A 23683-nucleotide genomic window follows, 5' to 3' on the forward strand; every position below is an offset into this window, starting at 1 on the left:
CCAACTCCCTCGCACCACTCAAGAAGACCACCAACAACCAAGCCACCAAGAAAGCCACCTGGTTCACCGAAGAACTCCAGACCTCCAAGCGCAACTGCCGGAAACTTAAGAATAAATGGCTCACCGAACACACACCTGACAGCCTCGCGGCCCACAAGGACACCACCCGCAGACACCACCAACTGATCAGACTAGCCAAGAGATCCTCCTTCAAAGACCACCTAGATAACAACGCACATGACAGCAAAGAGCTCTTCAGCATCGTGAAAGAACTCTCCAAACCCAGCGCCAACGTCAATGACATTCCACCCTCTCAAGAACTCTGCGACTCACTGGCCACCTTCTTCCACCGAAAGATCACCGACATCCACGACAGCTTCAACACCACAGCCGCCCCCACCACGCCAGACACCACCCCGCAAACACCACCCGCACCAACCGCCTGACCTCCTGGGCCAACGTCAGCGACACAGAGACACGCAAGTTCATGAACTCCATCCACTCAGGATCACCGTCAGACCCATGCCCTCACCATGTGTACAACAAAGCCGACGCAGCCATTGCTCCCCAACTACAGAAGGTCATCAACATCTCCTTCGAAACAGCAACATTCCCGGAAAGCAGGAAACACGCCCAAATCAACACCCTCCTTAAGAAGCCCAAGGCAGACCCCCAGGACCGTAAGAACTTCCGACCCATCTCCTTACTCTCGTTCCTGGCGAAGGTAATCGAGAAAATCGTCAACACACAACTGACCCGCCACCTCGAAGACAATGACATCCTGGACCCCTCCCAGTCTGGCTTCAGACGAAACCACCGCACCAAGACCGCCCTCCTCGCCACCACAGACAACATCAGACGCCAAATGGACAATGGTGAAACATCAGCACTCATCCTCCTGGACCTGTCCGCCGCCTTTGACACGGTATGCCATTGCACTCTAGGAACACGCCTCCTCGAAGCCGGAATACAAGAGAAAGCCCTCGAATGGACCACATCCTTCCTCTCCGGCAGAACCCAGAGAGTCTGCCTCCCTCCCTTCTGTTCCAAAGCCACCAACATCATCTGTGGCGTACCCCAGGGCTCATCCCTCAGCCCAACATTATTCAACATCTACATGGCCCCCCTCGCACAAGTGGCCCGCCAACACGACCTCAACATCATCTCCTATGCCAACGACACCCAGTTCATCCTCTCCCTCACCAAGGACCCGCGCACAGCCAAAACCAACCTCCACAAGGGAATGAAGGCCATCGCCGAATGGATTAGAAGCAGCTGTCTGAAACTGAACTCGGACACGACGGAGGTCCTCATCCTCGGACCCAACCCCTCTGCCTGGGACGACTCTTGGTGGCCAACATCTCTAGGAACCCCACCGACACCAACCAACCACGCACGCAATCTGGGCTTCGTCCTCGACTCCTCCCTCTCCATGTCAAAACAAGTCAACGCAGTCTCCTCCTCCTGCTACAACACCCTCTGCATGCGCCGCAGGATCTACAAGTGGATCCCGACAGAAACAAGAAAAACAGTAACACAGGCCCTCGTCAGCAGCAGGCTAGACTGCAGCAACGCACTCTACACAGGCATCCCGGCCAAACACCTGCGACACCTCCAACGCATCTAAAATGCCTCCGCCCGACTGATCCTCAACATACCCCACCACAGCCACATCACACCCCACTTGAGAGACCTTCACTGGCTCCCCGTAGACAAGAGGATCACATTCAAGCTCCTCACCCACGCACACAAAGCACTCCACAACACCGGACCTGCCTACCTGAACAACAGACTCAGCTTCTACACCCCCACCCGACAGCTCCACTCCACAGGCCTCACCCTCGCTGTCGTCCCCCGCATCCATCGAAAGACATCCGGCGGCAGATCCTTCTCCTACCTCGCCGCCAAGACCTGGAACACTCTCCCTAACAACCTACGACAGACCCAAGACCTACTCACCTTAAGAAGACTCCTCAAGACCTGGCTCTTCGACCAGTAGCAGCAACCCCCCCCCCCCTCAGCACCTTGAAACCCTAGCGGGTATGTAGTGCGCTTTATAAATGTGCTGATTGATTGATTGATAGATTCATCTAATCACCACCCCACCACCGTCTTGTGGCGTGTCAGGGGGGAGATTGCTCCCAAAGGGTCCACTTTTAGCTTGTAGGGGCTCCTCCCTATGAGTTATTGCCTCTAGATCCTCCCTTATACAAGTTGGCGTATCCTTAGAGAGAGGTGTAGGGTTCACGATGCCATTTTCTGGTCAAAAAGTTTTTGATAACGGGCTGTGATCTGCCTTTCCCCTTGTCATCAGGCTGAGCCCCCCCTAGGCACGTCCTTGACATCTTTGACAGTCCCAGCGTCGGCTTTACTACTTAATTTAGTCTATGCAAAAGCGGACCGCCTGCCAGCCAAGCCTCCGTCACTGACATCTTTCACTACAGATGTCTGACAGGCCCCCTCCCCTTTGTCTCCAATGTTCAGTATATTTTTGGGGCGCCATTTCCACTTTTGAAAACCAGGGCCAGGCACTAATTAGCTCTGCAATCCTTCTTATTATCCAATCCCAGTGCTCTGTTTCCTTTACTACAGAATTAACGGTGCTTCTCAGTGACCCAGTCGGTGTCCATACAGTACCATCAAAAGGGCCGAGCCGCACCCTCTCAGACGCCCCCTCCTTATGACAGAGCCCAGTCAACATTAATATTACACCGTCCAGTTGCCTTAATACTAATACAAAATCCGTAGCGCCAAAGTCCTTTTTGCACCCTACATTACTTTAGTAGAGCGCCGGGAGGCTTTAATGTTGCCCCTGCACAAGACCTACTCACAGATATTTGGCCATCCCAAACTCAGTGAAAACTCGGAAAACAGCTCCGCGTCTCCGTGTCACCTGAAGCCCCGGAAGCCTGCCCTGGAATACAGCAGTCTCCGCAAGCAAGGGGGAGGACAAAGTGAAGGCAGTACCAAGCACGCGGCTCGACTGCCGTCTTCGCGGCCTCGAATCTGTTGTAGCACTGAACTCGTCCGACCGCCGTACAGGGGGGGCCATCAGCCGTCAACTACACGGACACCATCTTGCTCCAGTCCAGTTGCAACACTGGATCGCGACAGGTGGTAGGGGAAAGTGAAGGGGGAAACAAGGCAATGGGAGAGAGCAAGAGAACACAAAACAGGCACTCCCACAGTGTGCTTCAAGTGGAAGATAAAATACTTAACTAAATGCGCACAATGTCAGTAATGGAAAGGCACAATCAGAACTGAAATGCTGAGGCTTAAATGCTCTTGGGTGGGACAAACACTTGAAAAGGGAGGCGCACCATTCAGTCAAGTGGAGACAACTGAGACTGCCAACAAATCTGTCCAAGCATTAGCAATGGGCTGACCTAAAGCACAATCTCAGTAGACATTATCTACTGGAAAATAGGTCTGGGTACAGAAAGTTTAAGCTGTCTGTACCGGGACCTAAGAAGTTGCTTTATTTTCAGAAGCATCTATTTCAATGTGCTTTTGTGAGCACTCAAACCTCAGTGTTGTCGCTTCTGCACTACTTGTTAACTGATTCTACACATGGCAGCCATCCTGGAAGGTATTCTGCATAATTTATTACTGCTTCATCAGTCAACAGTTCCGTGAAACTTCTTCCAAGGAGCTTTTTAGTGTTATGTAATGGGTTTTGGAGCTTCTGGGTATAAGGTGGGGTTAGACTCCACAAAAGAAAATCTGTGAAATATGTTTTTAATAATTCATTCATTCACGAGTCAAAAACTTGCAGTTTTTGTAATGATCTGAAAATAATGGTGGAAATGTTATCATAGAAATCAGAGTAAGGCAAATATTCTCGGTAAGGGCACTTTAGTATGTAAATGATTTTGTGAACTAGCCAACCAGTTCTTCTTGCCAAACGTTTATTCGTAGTGGTTTTCTTATGCTTAATTATACTGTTGCTCAAATCATAGCATATACAGTAATTGAGATTTATGGTTTGATTTTCACAGCTGGTAATAATGAATAGCAGAGCGTCACTATAGGATAACAATAGTACTTCTACAGCGCTGCTTGAAAACCGTGTAAACTGCTTCACAATCCCTTTTGAACAACTTAAACTGCAAAACAACATACAACTAAAATCACAAAAAGTATTTTTAGAGAAAGCCTTAGATTTAGCTTTTGCTAGTTCTAGTAGCGGATTGGTATTTTTTGCTTGTTTACTATCCTATTGCAGCCTTGAGTTTTAGACGATGGATTAAAAAAAAAAATAGAAATTGAATAGGGTAGTCTACAATTAGAGTCAATAGTTGTGACTTTTCACTTCCTTCCAAGTGTTATGTCACCTCCAATTTCTGTATAGTACTGCTGAAATTATAGCAGTTTAGCGGCCATTTCTATGACTGCTGCAACACTATAGTTTCTGCTATTTGTTCTAGGCAGTTTTGTCTGCTATATAGTCACAACTCCCCTGTGTCTGACTGTTATCGATCTACCACAGTTACCTGAAAATGGTACATAAAGAAACACTATTACAGATCACATAGTGAGTACTGTTATTCACAACATATAGGTCAATCCCTGTGAAGCTATACAACTGAAAAGCTCAAATGTATCTCCATTTAACCTTGAGAATGGATGCCACTTTGGTAAATCCAAAGCCATAAATTTTAGATAAATGTGCGGTTTAAACTCTGCGGCCAAATCAGTTGCATACATTTTCTTTGGAAACTAGGACATTCAATGCATGAAGTCTTACCTCACAGGTTTTCATGTCTTTAGTCAGCTTGTAGCCTCTCTTTCCATCACAGTAGCAGGCATAACTTCCAGGAGTGTTCACACATGTTTGATCACAGACGTTTTCAGCACATTCATCCTTGTCTTAAGAGAGAAAACAAACACATTGGTTAAGATTTCTGTTCTGCATTTAACATCACGTTGTACTAAACAATGACAAATGAAAGACAGCACACCTTCTGTTAGCCTAGTGTTCCGCAGTAGAACTATGTTTCCATACAAACTTCTAAGAGCCCAACCCTGAATGGAAACATTTCTGCTTCATTTTTGTAGTACTCACATGCTGAAATCTTCACCTTGGGTATTAAATGGGCTTCTTGTTCATTTTGGCTGCTGATTTTTGGGCAACTACATTTTAGCACTATTTTGAGGCTCTCAGCCACACTGTCTATGTATGCAATCGATGGCCACTGGTGATGCAAACTCATCATCATTTCATCATTTATTTGCACTTAATAATATGCTAACTTACAACATACCGAACCCTTGCTTAAATGTGTGCACATGTTATTTTAAATTAGATTTTTTGAATCAAGTGATTTATATGTTTCCTATTAATTACAGTTAGGATATATGCATCATAAAATTGACATGAGTTGGAATGGGACTAGGCCCTCGACTTCCAAATACCGATTCGCAATAGTACGTATTAATGTTTTGCAATTTACGCATGCAAAACGTTAATTGCTTACTGACTACTGAAAGGTAGTGGTAAGGACTACTCTGAGGTTTAATGCAAATTCAAGTGTCCAAGCTTATCAGTACCCCTTTTCAAGTTCAGAAACTTTCCAACAGTACCAGGTCTTCAACACCTCTGGAGATCCAGGGTCTGAACCAACATAATGACAGTGCCTGAAAGGGGAGGACTGCATGCCTATCACAATCTTGGAGGTATACCAGAGTGGCCCATACGTAGAAGGGGAGATGACTTGCCATCTCATATCATTTTTTACACTGGTGCTACTCATTCTACTGAAAGGACAGTAGAGGTCCCAAACCTAATCCTCTCGGGAAAACAAGCCGACGTTGTAGGTGCTGTAAATAAGCAAATAATTAATCCTGTTTCTTTCAGGCTCACAGTGAAAGTAGGTCCTCTTGTAGACGACCATCAGTTTGTGATATGTGACTTGAGCCAAGTAAACCTGTGATGAAAAGATCTTTGCTGCAAGCTTAACTGTGTAATTTACTGTGCATGGGGTGGTGTCGAGCTTCAGACACAAAACAAAGGTGCCAATTTTAAACTGAGCACTCAGAAACTCACTGTTGGGCTATTCCCTGAATTAAAGAACTTTGTAAAGGAGGAAGTATGGGATTACTCTGGCAATGACACAGACCTGATTAAAGGTGTTGAACATGTAAGGATTATGATTAAACAGAATGCTGAATTCCCCCCAAATGCCCAAGTATAACCTCTCACCAGAGGAGGTGGCTGGAATAACCCCGGTAATAGAATTAATGTTTCAGCAAGGCATTTTAAAAGAGATCTTAGGAAGACCCTGTAATTCTCCGATCACGGGGATACAGAAACCAAACAAAACCTGTCAGGTCATGCAAGTCCTGCAAATGATTAATACTGTTGTCCAATGGTACTAAATCCAGCTGTAATACTTTTCTAGATCCCTTGTGACACTGAGTGGTTCACGATCATCGACCTGTGCCAAGTGTTCTTTTCCATTCCATTGCATGAAGACAATCCGCTCCTCTTCTCGTTCCATTTATTAAATAAGGTTCCGACATGGTGCTGATTTCTTCTTTGGTATATAAATAGACCCTCAATCTTGAACCAGTTCTTGAAAAAGAATCTGGAGACCCTGAAGCTGTCATGTAACTCAGTCTTGATCCACATATATTGACAACATATGGTGGGCATCGACAATTCAAGAGGTAGTGAGGGAAGATACTATAGCCCTGTTGAATCAATTGGCTGGGAATGGACAAAGTTTCCCCAAACTGTGGTACTGTCTTAATGAAATCCTATACCTAGAACAGCACATTGAGAAAGGAAAGGGTCTCAAGAGGGAGTCTATGTCATATTGCAAATGAACCCACCCAAAACGCGGAGAGAAGCCAGGAATTTCTTGGCAATGAGGGGCTACTGTTGTCAGTGCATTCCTAACTTTTCTTTAGTGGTCAACCCTCTACCAAGGCTTACAGACAAAGATGTGTCAAATCTGCTACCATGGGACAACGATTGTGAAAAAGCCTTTCTTGAGCTGAGATAGAGAGTTCCTGCAGCACTCTTGTTCTAGGAATGCCAGACTATGAGTAGTCTTTCATTATGAATGGCTCTGAGAGGCGATGGTGCTCCCTATCAGTGTTAACTCAAACCCATGGAAACCCCAAACACATCAGTGATTACTTTTTAGTCAATTTTGACAAAGTAGCTAAAGAATTATCAGACTATATAAAGGCAGTGGCTGCATGTGGCGCAAGCTTTCAACAACAGGAGGGGACTGTTATGGGTTACCCTATCACAGTCATTAGTTCCCATTTTGCCCATTCTGTCGAGATCCTACAGACCTGTATTCAAACTCAACACATGACCAACAGTCAACATACAGGTATGAGCAGCTTATCCTTGCTGCGGAGAACATCACTCTGCAGAGGTGCTTGTGTCCCAATCCTGCTACACTGTTTCCTTTGCCTTCTGTTGATGAAGAGGACAATGGGGTTGCTCATGACTGCCTGGATATTAAGGAATTGTGTACCAAGGCAAGACCCCATTTTCGAGATGTCCCTCTGGAAGAGCCAGATTATATGTTTGTGGACTGCTTTTGTTTAAGAGATTAACAAGGGATTTTGAAAGCAGCTTATGCTGTTTGAACCTTAAGAGGGTGTAGTGGAATCCTCCTGCTAGCGTAATGCAACCCCTACACAGGTGGCTTACTGGTCCCTCTTGCTAGAGCCTTCTGTGTTTCTGACAATTTAAGAGTCACTTTCTATGCCGATAGCCAGCACAGATTTAGAGTGATCCACAATTTTGGGCAGTTGTGGTCCCAGAGGGGTTTTATGACATCATCTCGCTCCTGTAACAGGAATGGGCATTATGTTATGGGATTTTTTGATGCATTGCAGATGCCGGCTAAACTGGCCATTGTAAAGTGTGCAACACATAAGAGCGGAAATGATTTTGCAACCACTGGCAACTGCTATGCAGATGAAATAGCCAGATATTGCACTCTCGAGACTTGCACATTCAATGGAGATTTTTTACGTGAATCTGAATATGACACGTCTGAGCCTTTTGCTGACCGTTGCCGATACGTGTGAAGAGGTGAACAGCTTGCAAGAAGAAGCACCAGAGTGTGAACAGGAGAGATTAATCAAAGCAGGAAGTACTAAGAATGAGGATGAAGTTTGAGTTAAAACATAGTAACATTGGCTTAGCCACAATTGCCATATTTAATTTACTTATAAGTTGCTAGTAAAGTGAACAACCTGTGCCCAGGGTCTGTAAATTAAATGCTACTAGTGGGCCTGCAACACTGATTGTGACATTTACTTAAGGAGCCTTTTCAACATGTCTTGTGCCTGTCAATGCAGAGCCTTTGTGTGCAGTTTCAAACTGGCCTGTTGCCATGTTGACCTGGCAGGTTAACCCTCTTGCAAAGCCTTCCTTTTAAATACATATAAGGCACCCCTAAGGTAGGCCCTAGACAGTCCAAGGGCAGGGTGCAGTGCATTTAAAAAGTAGGACATTTACTTTTGAGTTTTACATGTCCTAGTAGTGAAAAACTCTTAAATTTGTTTTTCACTGCAGCAAAGCCTATCTCTCCCATAGGATAACATTGGGATTACCTTAATACATTTTATACGTGTAATTTCCAATTAAGAAGAGCTGGGACCCTCGATTTTGGTGTCTCTGGAATCTCAATCCAAAATCACAACTCATGAAGTTGGATTTTAAATTGTAATTCTGAAAAGGCCACTTTTAGAAGGTTAGCATTTTCTTACTCTAACCACTTGGTGCCTTCTACCAGTCTCCAGTACAGATCTGGGGTGGGGTGGTGTAGGAGGCTGGACTGGCTTGTAGTGAGTACCAAGGGGTACTTGCACCTTGCACCAGGCCCAGTTATCCCTTATTAGTGTATAGGGTGTCTAGCAGCTTAGGCTGATAGATAATGGTAGCTTAGCAGAGCAGCTTAGGCTGAACTAGGAGACGTGTGAAGCTACTACAGTACCACAAGTGTCACTTGCACAATATCATAAGAAAACACAATACACAGTTATACTAAAAATAAAGGTACTTTATTTTTATGACAATATGCCAAAGTATCTTAGAGTGTACCCTCAGTGAGAGGATAGGAAATATACACAAGATATATATACACAATAGCAAAAATATGCAGTATAGTCTTAGAAAACAGTGCAAACAATGTATAGTTACAATAGGATGCAATGGGAACACATAGGGATAGGGGCAACACAAACCATATACTCCAAAAGTGGAATGCGAACCACGAATGGACCCCAAACCTATGTGACCTTGTAGAGGGTCGCTGGGACTATTAGAAAATAGTGAGAGTTAGAAAATTAGCCCTCCCCAAGACCCTGAAAAGTGAGTGCAAAGTGCACTAAAGTTCCCCAAAAGACAAAGAAGTCGTGATAGAGGAATAATGCAGGAAAGACACAAACCAACAATGCAACAACTGTGGATTTCCAATCTAGGGTACCTGTGGAACAAGGGGACCAAGTCCAAAAGTCACAAGCATGTCGGAGATGGGCATATGCCCAGGAAATGCCAGCTGTGGGTGCAAAGAAGCTTCTACTGGACAGAAGAAGCTGAGGTTTCTGCAGGAACGGACGGATCCCTCTCGCCGTGGAGAGTCGTGCAGAAGTGTTTTCCCGCCGAAAGAACGCCAACAAGCCTTGCTAGCTGCAAATCGTGCAGTTAGCGTTTTTGGACGCTGCTGTGGCCCTGGAGGGACCAGGAGGTCGCAAATTGAACCAGGAGAGAGAAGGGACGTCGAGCAAGACAAGGAGCCCTCTCAGCAGCAGGTAGCACCCGGAAAAGTGCCAGAAACAGGCACTACAAGGATGCGTGAAACAGTGCTCACCAGAAGTTACACAAAGGAGTCCCACGTCGCCGGAGACCAACTTAGAAAGTCGTGCAATGCAGGTTAGAGTGCCGTGGACCCAGGCTGGACTGTGCACAAAGGATTTCCGCTGGAAGTGCACGGAGGCCGGAGTAGCTGCAAAAGTCGCGGTTCCCAGCAATGCAGCCCAGCGAGGTGAGGCAAGGACTTACCTCCACCAAACTTGGACTGAAGAGTCACTGGACTGTGGGAGTCACTTGGACAGAGTTGCTGGATTCGAGGGACCTCGCTCGTCGTGCTGAGAGGAGACCCAAGGGACCGGTAATGCAGCTTTTTGGTGCCTGCGGTTGCAGGGGGAAGATTCCGTCGACCCACGGGAGATTTCTTCGGAGCTTCTAGTGCAGAGAGGAGGCAGACTACCCCCACAGCATGCACCACCAGGAAAACAGTCGAGAAGGCGGCAGGATCAGCGTTACAGAGTTGCAGTAGTCGTCTTTGCTACTTTGTTGCAACGTTGCAGGCTTCCAGCGCGGTCAGCAGTCGATTCCTTGGCAGAAGGTGAAGAGAGAGATGCAGAGGAACTCGGATGAGCTCTTGCATTCGTTATCTAAAGTTTCCCCAGAGACAGAGACCCTAAATAGCCAGAAAAGAGGGTTTGGCTACTTAGGAGAGAGGATAGGCTAGCAACACCTGAAGGAGCCTATCACAAGGAGTCTCTGACGTCACCTGGTGGCACTGGCCACTCAGAGCAGTCCAGTGTGCCAGCAGCACCTCTGTTTCCAAGATGGCAGAGGTCTGGAGCACACTGGAGGAGCTCTGGACACCTCCCAGGGGAGGTGCAGGTCAGGGGAGTGGTCACTCCCCTTTCCTTTGTCCAGTTTCGCGCCAGAGCAGGGGCTAAGGGGTCCTTGACCCCAGGAGGGGAGAAACCTGTCTGAGGGGTTGGCAGCAGCAGCAGCTGCAGTGAAACCCCAGGAAGGGCAGTTTGGCAGTACCAGGGTCTGTGCTACAGACCACTGGGATCATCGAATTGTGCCAACAATGCCAGGATGGCATAGAGGGGGCAATTCCATGATCTTAGACATGTTACATGGCCATATTCGGAATTACCATTGTGAAGCTACATATAGGTAGTGACCTATATGTAGTGCACGCGTGTAATGGTGTCCCCGCACTCACAAAGTTCAGGGAATTGGCTCTGAACAATGTGGGGGCACCTTGGCTAGTGCCAGGGTGCCCTCACACTAAGTAACTTTGCACCTAACCCTTACCAGGTAAAGGTTAGACATATAGGTGACTTATAAGTTACTTAAGTGCAGTGTAAAATGGCTGTGAAATAACGTGGACGTTATTTCACTCAGGCTGCAGTGGCAGGCCTGTGTAAGAATTGTCAGAGCTCCCTATGGGTGGCAAAAGAATTGCTGCAGCCCATAGGGATCTCCTGGAACCCCAATACCCTGGGTACCTTAGTACCATATACTAGGGAATTATAAGGGTGTTCCAGTAAGCCAATGTAAATTGGTAAAATTGGTCACTAGCCTGTTAGTGACAATTTAGAAAGAAATGAGAGAGCATAACCACTGAGGTTCTGATTAGCAGAGCCTCAGTGAGACAGTTAGTCACTACACAGGTAACACATTCAGGCACACTTATGAGCACTGGGGCCCTGGGGAACAGGGTCCCAGTGACACATACAACTAAAACAACATATATACAGTGAAAAATGGGGGTAACATGCCAGGCAAGATGGTACTTTCCTACAGGTGGCAGCTGAGCTTGTGCGTTCCCTCTAGACTGTCACACATGAAGGAAGTTTAGGTGTAACTGATGGGCCATCAACATCCTGATGGACCATCCTGGGCAGAATGGGAGGGAGAAGTTGGCCACAGCCTCACGCTTACACCTGAATGGGTTGTGCCCTGCACACACTTAAATGGCTTAACAACCCTGTATTGTCACTCCAGCCTGCTTGGAACCAGGGCAATGGAGAGATTGAATTCCTTGCACATCAAAGCCACTGTCTAGAAGCTTCTTCCACCGTCCAGAACCAGGGCACCAAAGTATAAATAGTGATGTACAGTCATCACCACTTCAGTACACGTATGGACCTGTGGATACTCTGCCAGTAGAAGGACTGCTGTGCTGCTGAAGTGACTGTCATGCTGCTGGACCCCTGCATTGCTGTGCTGACCTGTTGCTGATGCACTCCTCGCCCGGTAGTGAGAAGGACTGGACCTAAATCTCGCCAACCCAGAACCAAGTTGACTCCAAGGGCTCACTGGTTTGTCTCCTGTTCTTCTGAAGTCTCAGGGACACAAAATAATTCTAACTCACCTGCTACAGCACCTGGACTCTGCCAACTGGGAGCTTTGTCCTGCCAACTGGTGCCATTCTAGTAATTGGCCCTTTGAAGTGTGTATAAAGTGCTGCTCCAGCAGAACCAACACATCACTGATGTTGTGAGGAACAGAACCAGCGCATCACTCCTGTTGCATGGATCGGAACCAGCCCATTACCTCTACTTTGAGACCAAGTCTGATGCACTGACACTGTTGAAAGGCCAGGGCCAGCGTTTCACCTTCGGAACCGCCACATCTCGAAGCCATCGCATCGCCACTGCTGCATGGAGAAAATTGATGCATCTCTTCCTCTGCATGGGGAAAACCAACCTTCTCCTCTGCTGCGAGGCTCAACTCTGGTGCAGCGTCTTCAGAACCACTGCACCTTATTATTGCCACACTGCTGCTGCTGCATGGGGAAAATCAATGCCTCTTCACCATTGTGAGGGGACAATGGACACATCTCCTCTGCTGCAGGGACCCACACCAGCGCATTGCCTCCTATGTTCCCCGCATCACCATCAATGCAACCAGATCAAGGTACTTTAGTCCAGTAGGCCTCACGGGGTCCCTGTATCCCACCTGCGCTCCATTGCAGTTGGCCTAAACTTTTGACTTTGTCCCGGTCAAGCACGACCAGATACCCCAGTAAGCACTTATTGCTTCTTAGTGCTATTCTACTATGTATTCTTCAAAAATTCAAATATCGAGTTCTACTAATTGGATTTTTGTAGTTGTGGTCTTTTTTTCGTTCATTAAATTAAGCTCTAATTTTCTAACCAGGTGTGGTATCTTTTTCCGTGGTTTTTCACTGTTTGAAGTGTTGCCCAAATACTTACCACATTGCCTCTTAAGTTGGGCCTGACTGCTCTGTGTCAAGCTACAAGGGGTGTGAGAATAGGCTAATTTTAGGGGGTGTTTGTGACTTACCCTGATTAGGATTGTGGTTTCTGCATGGCCAGGGTGCATACCAATGCCAACCAGAAACCCAATTTCTAACACTGGTGATATGAACTACCACCATATTCCACTGCGCTATCTCCTAACTTGAATAATTATCACTAGTTTGTTAATAGTTTAGGCTATCATTTTTTATTGGGTTGACAAACCCATACATGGGGTACCTATATTTAGAGTGCTGAAGACATTATCTGCAGTTAGCTGTAAAGGAAATGGGAAGTTTTTTTTTGGGGGGGCGGAATGCTACAATGGTGTTGTATATTAAAAGGGAATTTTACTTGTAAAATAAACTGGGATGAAAAGGATTTTTTGGACGAAATGGAGGCAAAGAAGAAGAGGAATTAAAAGATGCAGGAATATATCCTAGATTGAGTCTGGATATGGAAAAGGAAAGGAAGTTATGTGTGTTAAAGATCGAAATGATGGGTTAAGAATGCACTAGAGGTAGTATGGAGTAATTGTGTACAAGGAAGAAAGGTTAAAAATGAATCTATCTGGCTGGAAGAGACCCTGAGATCCCTGGAGAGTATTATATATGTGGGATTAATGCTTATTTCCAGTTGCCTTCTAATTCAGGGAGTTGTTGTTATATGGGTTAGTGTTTCCAAAAGCATATGATGTAAGTGAATTAGAAGACAAGAGTAAAGCCACTCAGAGGAGATCTGTTCACAGTACTTCACAACTAGCAGGTGATATTTTTGGTGCTTTTTTTCCCTTTTGTAGGTGGGGTTTTGAATGATGTGTAAATTAGAAAGTTATCCATTTTGGTTCACCCGTTGGCAGTGGATACTGCTGGAGTATTATGTGCCATTAATTGGGAATAGATAGGAATAAGAGCCACGATTCTTCAAAATAGATTAACTTTAGATATTTGGCTTGCAAAAGATGTCAGAGTTTGCAAGGTGCTGTGATTCCAGCACTGCTGCACTTGCATGTCAGATAAGAGCAAGGAGATCAAAAAGTATGTGAAGAATATTACAAGTCTATCTTAAGGCTTGAAGGAGTTGGAAGAGACAGGTGCTTGGGAAGCAAGTGGGAAATAATTTTGTGTTGTAGGCAAATGACTTAGCAGACTTGGTAGCATTCTTTACAGCGTATATTGATTTTGAGTGTTTGCACGATTTGTTTGTTCTTAATGATACACATATTCAAGTTGAGGAAAGATAAGTGCAGAGAAATCAGTCGATGGCAAGGGGTTGAAAACAAAGAAGAAAGAAATAGAATTAGAAGAGACAGTTTTATGTCAATAATAAGTTAAAGGAGCTAAAAGGATCAACAGTAGTCAGAACAGATTCTGAACTGTCATGAAAGAAGAAAGTGGATGCTTTTTGATGGCTTTACAAGTCATCAAAGCAGAGAAAGTGGTAACGCCAAGTCATTATTATTTATTCATGCTTAATAATATCCTAACTTTCAACATGCTTCACCATTACTTATATGTGTGCACACATTATTTTACATTTAGTGAACGAATTGATGTATATGTTTTCTATTAATTATAGCTAGGACAGGTGCATCATAAAATTGACATGAGTCAACACAGGCTTAGGCCCCCGACTCCATATTGAGAAGAAAAACAATGCATTTATGCTTATTGTGCACAACATTCTTTTTGTTTCAGGCACTCATGTCACCTAATTTTCATTAAATGTATTATTTTTTGTTAGCTTACCAAGTGAAGGTCATGTTTATTGCAATTAATTAGTTAAACAATGATTCACAGCACCTGAATGGGATGGAAGGAAAAGTGGTGAATACTCCTTTGTGAGATAACATGAAGACCACCATTATGAAAGAATGTGGCATTGAATTATCCATGAGAAGGAGCCCAATAGCAAGTACAGCTGGCACACTGAATTTTGAATGAATCCTAGGAGGAAAATATAGATTCTCTTGAATTCAATGATAAAATTGTATGCTTCAGTTTGTTTTAGTAAGAGACATGTCTTATCCACTTTTGCAGGTGGACACCCTATCCCTCTCTTATATTCATACATGCTGTATTCATGTGACTATTAATTTATGCTTAACCGATTCAATTTGAGATTGAAACTTTTCTGTTGTGTTAATAAAACTTCATGATGTGCAAATTTGCCCTCCTTTGTCATTCTTGTGGAAAATATTCTGCTTCACGGTCATTGCTTTTGCCTCTTTGACTGGAATTTTGTATACACATCACATTATAATGAGGTCTTATTTTCTTTATAGTGCTCTGCGGTATAAGCAATGTAACTGGGCTTAGATTTTTATGTTACCCAAGAAAGCGCAAGAACCTTCTGTTTTCCTATTAACTTCCTTGTTAAGCTACTCTACTTTTCTGCAGTCTAATAAAAGACTTATGAATTGTAAAAGGTATTGCTTTGACAGGATTTTGACTTCATTTTGTATAGTAATGGATTATTTCGTACCACAGACTATATAAACACTATACACAGTAAGTGTCCCTGTAGGAGGCTGGCCTGGTTTGTAGTGGGTACCAAGGGGTACTTACACTCTGCACCAGGTCCAGTTATCCCTTATTAGTGTAGAAGAGGTGTTTCTAGCAGCTTAGGCTGATAGAAGGTAGCTATAGCTGAGCAGCTTAGGCTGAACTAGGAGACATGCAAAGCTCCTACTATACCACTGGTGTCATATGCACAATATCATAAGAAAACACAATACACAGATATACTAAAAATAAAGGTACTTTATTTTTATGACAATATGCCAAAAGTATCTCAGTGAGTACCCTCAGTATGAGGATAGCAAATATACACAAGATATATGTACACAATACGAAAAATATGCAGTGATAGCAAAAGGAAGTAATGCAAGCAATGTACAGTCACAATAGATTGCAATAGGAGCACATAGGTATAGGGGCAACACAACCATATACTCCAAAAGTGGAATGCGAATAACGTATGGACCCCAAACCTATGTGAGCTTGTAGAAGGTCGCTAGGACTGTAAGAAAACAGTGAGGGTTAGAAAAATACCCCACCCCATGACCCTGAAAAGTAGGTGTAAAGTGCACCTATGTTCCCCAGAGAGCACAGAAGTCGTGATAGGGAATTCTGCAAGGAAGACCAACACCAGCAATGCAACAAAAGTGGATTTCTGGACGAGAGTACCTGTGGAACAAGGGGACCAAGTCCAAGAGTCGCGACAAAGTCGAGATTGGGCAGATGTCCAGGAAATGCCAGCTGAGGGTGCAAAGAAGCTGCCACCGGATGGTAGAAGCTGTGGATTCTGCAAGAACGAAGAGGACTAGGAACTTCCCCTTTGGAGGATGGAAGTCCCACGTCGTGAAGAAGCTTGCAGAGGTGTTCCCACGCAGAAAGACCGCAAACAAGCCTTGCTAGCTGCAAGGGTCGCGGTTAGGGTTTTTGGATGCTGCTGTGGCCCAGGAGGGACCAGGATGTCGAAACTTACGTGAGGAGACAGAGGGGGCGCCCAGCAAGACAGGGAGCCCTCACAGAAGCAGGCAGCACCCGCAGAAGTGCCGGAACAGGCACTACGAAGAGGAGTGTACCGGAGCTCACCCGAAGTCACAAAAGAAGATCCCACGACGCCGGAGGACAACTCAGGAGGTTGTGCACTGCAGGTTAGAGTGTCGGGGACCCAGGATTGGCTGTGCACAAAGGAAATCCTGGAAGAGTGCACAGGAGCCGAAGCAGCTGCAAATCATGCGGTACCCAGCAATGCAGTCTAGCGTGGGGAGGCAAGGACTTACCTCCACCAAACGTGGACTGAAGAGTTACTGGACTGTGGGAATCACTTGGACAGAGTTGCTGAATTCCAGGGACCACGCTCGTCATGCTGAGTGGGGACCCAGAGGACCGGTGATGCAGTCTTTTGTTGCCTGCGGTTGCAGAGGGAAGATTCCGTCGACCCACTGGAGATTTCTTCGGAGCTTTTAGTGCAGAGAGGAGGCAGACGACCCCCACAGCATGCACCACCAGGAAAACAGTCAAGAAGGCGGCAGGATCAGCGTAGTCGTCTTTGCTACTTTGTTGCGGTTTTGCAGGCGTCCTGAGCAGTCAGCGGTCGATTCCTTGGCAGAAGGTGAAGAGAGAGATGCAGAGGAACTCTGATGAGCGCTTGCATTCGTTATCTAAAGAATTCCCCAAAGCAGAAACCCTAAATAGCCAGAAAAGGAGGTTTGGCTACTTAGGAGAGAGGATAGGCTAGCAACACCTGGAGGAGCCTATCAGAAGGAGTCTCTGACACGGGCAATCATGGAATTGTCTCCCCAATGCCAGAAGGGCATTGGAGTGACAATTCCATGATCTTAGACATGTTACATGGCCATGTTCGGAGTTACCATTGTGACGCTATACATAGGTAGTGACCTATGTATAGTGCACACGTGTAATGGTGTCCCCGCACTCACAAAGTCCGGGGAATTTGCCCTGAATGATGTGGGGGCACCTTGGCTAGTGCCAGGGTGCCCACACACTAAGTAACTTAGCATCCAACCTTTACGGGTAAAGGTTAGACATATAGGTGACTTATAAGTTACTTAAGTGCAGTGGTAAATGGCTGTGAAATAACGTGGATGTTATTTCACTCAGACTGCAGTGGCAGGCCTGTGTAAGAATTGTCAGAGCTCCCTATGGGTGGCAAAATAAATGCTGCAGCCCATAGGGATCTCCTGGAACCCCAATACCCTGGTTACCTCAGTACAATATACTAGGGAATTATAATGGTGTCCCAGTATGCCAATGTGAATTGATGAAATTGGTCACTAGCCTGTTAGTGACAATTTGTAAAGAGAGAGCATAACCACTGAGGTTCTGGTTAGCAGAGCCTCAGTGAGACAGTTAGGCATCACACAGGGAACACATACATATAGGCCACAAACTTATGAGCACTGGGGTCCTGGCTAGCAGGGTCCCAGTGACACATAACAAACATACTGAAAACATAGGGTTTTCACTATGAGCACTGGGCCCTGGCTAGCAGGATCCCAGTGAGACAGTGAAAACACCCTGACATATACTCACAAACAGGCCAAAAGTGGGGGTAACAAGGCTAGAAGAGGCTACTTTCTCACAGTCCCACATAAAGCGGTTAGCCAAACTGCCAACAAAAACGGGTCAGTTTTGAGTATAAGAGTATACTTATGGTATAGAGCAGTAAATGTTTTCATGCAGTTTTTAAGTTTACATTGTTCCCTGTCAGCTGTGCTACAGAGCCGTCTCATATTGATAAATATAAATTAATTTTTCGGAATGGCAGGATATCAGATCATTTACATACTTTGGAATAAAACGATCACACCAGCAACCAGAGTTATCCATTTTAGTAGTAAACATGATACATTTCAGAGCAATCCTAAGGACATGGAATCACTACAATTCTTCAGCCAATGTCGCTGGGAACTGTAGCAGTACCACACATTTTCAAATAATAAATAATAAGACCTTACATACTGCCAGGATTTGTACAGGACAAATTAACCTAGGTTATTATTAGCAGACTCTGTGGACAACCACAGTTACCATGTGCAACATACTTTGAATGCCGCTGTCTGCATTAATGTTGCTTAGAATCCTGTGACTAGTAATTCCCAAATAGAAAAGGGGATGTTAAAAGTTTTTAGCCAACAGTGAACAAAAGCATTGCTTTGTCACTGAAAGTGTGCTAAAACAATACCAATGGAACAGCTGTATTTTAGCTTTCCCTCTATTAATACATCCTCCGCTTCAGTGGAAGTCAACAGAGAACTTAAGAATGTGATGGAAAATGTTACTTACCCAGTAAGCATCTGCTTGTGGCACGTAGTGCTGTAGATTCACATGCTCTGCATGCTTTTGCAATCTAGTGTTGGCTCCGGAGGGTTACAAGTTGTTTAGAGTCACAAAGTATTGTGATTCCTCCTCTCGCTGTTAACACGCATGGACATCATTGTAAGATTGTTTTCCAGAAGGCAGGAGAGAATGGAGTTAGCATAAGAGTGAGAAAGATAAGATGACCATGCATATCAACGTATAGAAAAGACTGCAATGGCCATAAGTAACAAGGGAGGCGGGTGGGCATATGTGAATCTACAGCACTGCATGCCACAAACAGATGCTTACTGGGTAAGTGATATTTTCAGTTTGATGACATGTGTGGCTGTAGATACACATGCTCTGCATAGAATGTATAGTGGTGCCTCTCCAAAGCGGTGACTGACTAACCTATGGGTGTTGCAGTGGTCTGGAATAGTGTACGAAGCACTGCCTGATCTGCATTAGCTTCCTGTCGGGCTAAAAATATCCAGATAATGTTTAGTGAATTACAGTAGGCCGATCTGCGGTGTGCACCATGTGGCTGCCTTACATATGTCAGCTATGGGAATGTTATCTAGAAAGGCCATAGTTGCTCCTTTTTACGAGTGGAGTATATTCTAGGAGGAATAGAGTAATGGCCTTTTGGCTACAAGTTTGGACACATTCAACAATACATCTTGCTGTACTGGATTTTGTAATAAGATTGCCTTTGTGTGGAGGAGAAAAGGCAACAAAAAGTTGCTTAATTTTCCTAAGGGTTATAGTTCTATCAATGTAGAACATAAGTGCTCTCTTTACATTTAGAGTGTGCAGGGCTCTTTCAGCAACAGAAAAAGACTGGGAAATGAATAGTCTGATTCAGATAAAATTGAGATACCACTTTTGGTAAAAATTGTGGATTGGTGTGAAGAACTACTTTTTACTTGGGCATTTGGAAAAATGTTCTTGCAAGGTTAAGGCCTGGTGCTCACATACATGTCTAAGGGAAGTGATTGTGATTAAGAATGCCACTTTACAAGACTGAATTTGTAAAAGTCAAGAACGTAGAGGTTCAAATGGTGGGACCATGAGTCTAACTAGTACAATGTTAAATTCCAAAAAGCTACTGGGGGTACCATTGGCAGAATCACTCTTTTAAGCCCCTCCATAAAAGCTTTAATAACTGGGATTTTGAAAAGGGAAATGTGCTGTCTGTTTTGAAGGTAAGCATCAATAGCTGCCAGATATAACCTTAAGAAAGTATATGTTAAGTTTGCTTTATGCAAATGAAGAAAATATAAAAGAATACCCTGCACTGACACTTCAAAGGGGTCCCATTATTTCACTATACAGCAGCATAACATGCCCTAGTAGTAGGTTTATGTACCTTCTTAACCCCTTGGGTGCCAAGGACATAACAGTTACGTCCTGGGCAGCAGCGCTTGGGTGCCCAGGATGTAACTGTTACGTCCTTGTATGGGCCCTTGGGGGTAGCGCTAGCGCTCCCGCTCGATGGCCTGGCACCCCCTCCCATGGGCAGGGATGGAAGGGGATTTGTTTCCCCTTCCACCCCCTCAGTGATCTCTGACGATTGCACGCTGACCTCATCAGAGGCTGCCCCCACCTCGCTGGAAGCTCAGCTTCCAGCACTGATTGGAAGAGAAAAAGCATTTCTCTTCTGATCACGTGCTGAAGGCGGGAGAGTCATCAGAGTATAGGAAATACCTTTCCTTTACTTTGATATGTCTCTGAGCATTTCTGCAGCCGGATGGTGAAGAGATCAGGCTGCAGAAATGCCCACTAGACACCAGGGATGTTTTTTTTTTTATATTTATGTATAAGGGGAGAGGCCCCTTTGGCAAGGGCCGCTCTCCAGGGGTGCAATTTTTAATTAGGCCTTTTCTAACCGCCCTGGGGGCAGATCGGCCTACTGTAATTAGGCTGATATGCCCCCAAGGGGGGGCAGAAACCCCTAGACACCAGGGATCTTTTTTCTTTTTTCTTTTATTCTTTACATGTGGGGAGCAACCCCTTAGGCAAGGTTCGCTCCCCTGGGAGGGGCAAATTGTATTTTGGTCCTTTCAGCCCCCCTTGGGGGATGATTGGCCTATTTTTATCAGGCCAATCTGCCCCCAAGGGGGGCAGAAAGCCCAGCAGAGCCAGGGAAGATTTTCTTTTCAAAAAGAGTTGTTCTGCCCACCGGGAAGCAAACAGGGCAGTTACCCCCGATCCACTCCCCGGGGGGGGCAGAAAGCCTACTACATGCCAGGGAATTTAAAAAAAATAAAAAATAGTGGGGTGGTGGCTACCAGTATGGGCATTGTTATGCCCCAACCTCAACTGAAGTGGGTAACAGTCTTTCAGCTCTCACCCACACACTAAAAAATATTATCCCATGGGCAAGCAAGAGGATATTTGATTATTTTGGGTTTTGGTTATACATTTGGGCATCAGAGCTTGTCTAACTCTCAAAATCAGCCCACTTGGAATGGTGAGAGCTGCACTTTTTGGACTTTGGGATAATGCCATGTAGAAAAATCTACGAGACTTAGACACATCCAAAAACTAGACATCTGGGTGAGTCCAGGGTCGTGTGCTTCACATGCACCCCGCACCATTTTCTTACCCACAATGCCCTGCAAACCTTCAACTCTGCTTGAAATCACACATTTCCCCCACATTTTTGTGATAGAACCTTCCGGAATCTGCAGGAAACCACAAAATTCCTAACACCCAGCATTGTTGCATCTATACCGATAAAAATTCTGCCCCACTTGTCAGCCTAAAGATGTTTTTTTCCAAACTGCCCTTTTGGACCCACTTTGGTTCCCCCTCAATTTCAACATGTTTTTGGCTCTTCCCTGTCACAGGCACTTGACCCACCTACACAAGTGAGGTATCATTTTTATCGGGAAACTGAGGGGAATGTTGGGTGAAATTTGTACGGTGCGTTGATCCCACACAGAAATGTGGGAAAAATGTGATTTGTTTTTTAGCTAACTTTGAGGTTTGCTGAGCATTCTGGGTAAGAAAACACTGGGGGATTCATGCAAGTAACACCTTCCTGGACTCCCTCGGGTGTCTAGTTTTCAGAAATGTCTGGGTTTGGTAGGTTTCCCTAGATGGCTGGTGAGCCCAGGACCAAAAAAGCAGGTGCTCCTCCCCCCCCCCCCCCCCACAAAAACAGGTAGTTTTGTATTTCATAATTTTGATGTGTCCACGTAGTGTTTTGGGGCATTTCCTGTCGCGGGCAGTAGGCATACCCACACAAGTGCGGTACCATTTTTATCAGGAGACATGGGGGAACGCTGGGTAGAGGGAAGTTTGTGGCTCCCCTCAGATTCCAGAACTTTGCAGCACCGAAATGTCAGGAAAAAGTGGGGTTTTTTTGCCAAATTTTGATGTTTGCTAAGGATTCTGCTTAACAGAACCTGGTGAGAGCACCACAAGTTACCGCATCCTGGGTTCCCCTAGGTGTCTATTTTTCAGAAATGCCCAGGTTTGAAGATTTTACTAGGTGCCGGTTGAGCTAGAGGCCAAAATCCACAGCTAGTCACTTTGCAAAAAACATGTCAGTTTTCTTTGGGAAAATGTGATGTGTCCATGTTTTGGGGCATTTCCTGTCGCAGGCACTAGGCCTAACCACACAAGTGAGGTACCATTTTTATCTGGAGACTTGGGGGAATGCTGGGTTGAAAGAAGTGTGTGTCTCCCCACAGATTCCAGAACTTTTCAGCACTGAAATGTGAGGAAAAAGTTTGGGTAGTTTTGCCAAATTTTGAGGTGTGTTAAGGATTTTGGGTAACAGAACCAGGTGAAAGCACCACAACTTAACCCATCCTGGGTTCCCCTAGGTGTCTAGTTTTCAGAAATGGCCAGGTTTGCTAGGTTTTCCTATGTGCCAGATGAGCTAGAGGCCAAAATCCACAGCTAGGCACTTTCCAAAAAACAGGTCAGTTTTCTTTGGGGAAAATGTGATGTGTCCACGTTGTGTTTTGGGACATTTCCTGTCACGGGCACTAGGCCTACCCACACAAGTGAGGTACCATTTTTATCTGGAGACTTGGGGGAATGCTGTGTGGAAGGATTCACCCAGATTCCAGAACTTTCTATCACCGAAATGTGAGGAAAATGTTTTCTTTTGCCAAATGTTTAGGTTTGCAAAGGAATTTGGGCAACAGAACCTGGTAAGAGCGCCACAAGTCACCCCATCCTGGATTCCCCTAGGTGTCTAGTTTAGAAAAATGTACAGATTTGGTAGGTTTCCCTAGGTGCCAGCTGAGCTAGAGGCAAAAATCCACTGCTAGGCACTTTCCAAAAAACAGGTCAGATTTCAATGTAAAAAATGTGATGTGTCCTTGTTGCGTTTCCTTTCGTGGGCCAAGCCTGCCCACACAAGTGAGATACCATTTTTATTGGGAGATTTGGGGGAAAGCTTAAAAGAAGATCAAGTGTTATTTTCCCTTGTCTTTCTCTACATTTTTCATTCCAAATGTAAGGCAGTGTGTAAAAAAGACGTTTATTTGAGAAAAGCCCTGTAATTCACATGCTAGTATGGGGACCCCGGAATTCAGAGATATGCATATTAGCACTGCTTTTCAACACCTTATCATGTGCCCATTTTGGAAATAAAAAGGTTTCCTTGATAACTATTTTCCATTCTTTATATTTTGCCAAATGAATTGCTGTATACCCAGTATACAATAAAAACCCATTGCAAGGTGCAGCTCCTTTAGTGACTCTGAGTAATTAGGATTCTTGATGAACCTACAAGCCCTATATATCCCTGCAATCAGAAGAGTCCAGCAGACTTAACGGTATATTGC

At 45.1% G+C, this 23683-nt stretch overlaps 1 protein-coding gene across 1 annotated transcript in view; it reads right to left on the reverse strand.

The window, feature by feature from the left end:
* Positions 1 to 23683, reverse strand: part of PROS1 (protein S) — a 377349-nt gene that overhangs the window by 129797 nt on the left and 223869 nt on the right. Inside the window, exon 8 of the mRNA XM_069204917.1 lies at positions 4748 to 4869. Coding sequence (XP_069061018.1) covers positions 4748 to 4869 — 122 coding nt within the window. The remainder of the gene's footprint in view (positions 1 to 4747; positions 4870 to 23683) is intronic.

The sequence above is a fragment of the Pleurodeles waltl genome, chromosome 8, assembly GCF_031143425.1.
Source record: "Pleurodeles waltl isolate 20211129_DDA chromosome 8, aPleWal1.hap1.20221129, whole genome shotgun sequence".
Classification (NCBI taxonomy): Eukaryota; Metazoa; Chordata; class Amphibia; order Caudata; family Salamandridae; genus Pleurodeles; species Pleurodeles waltl.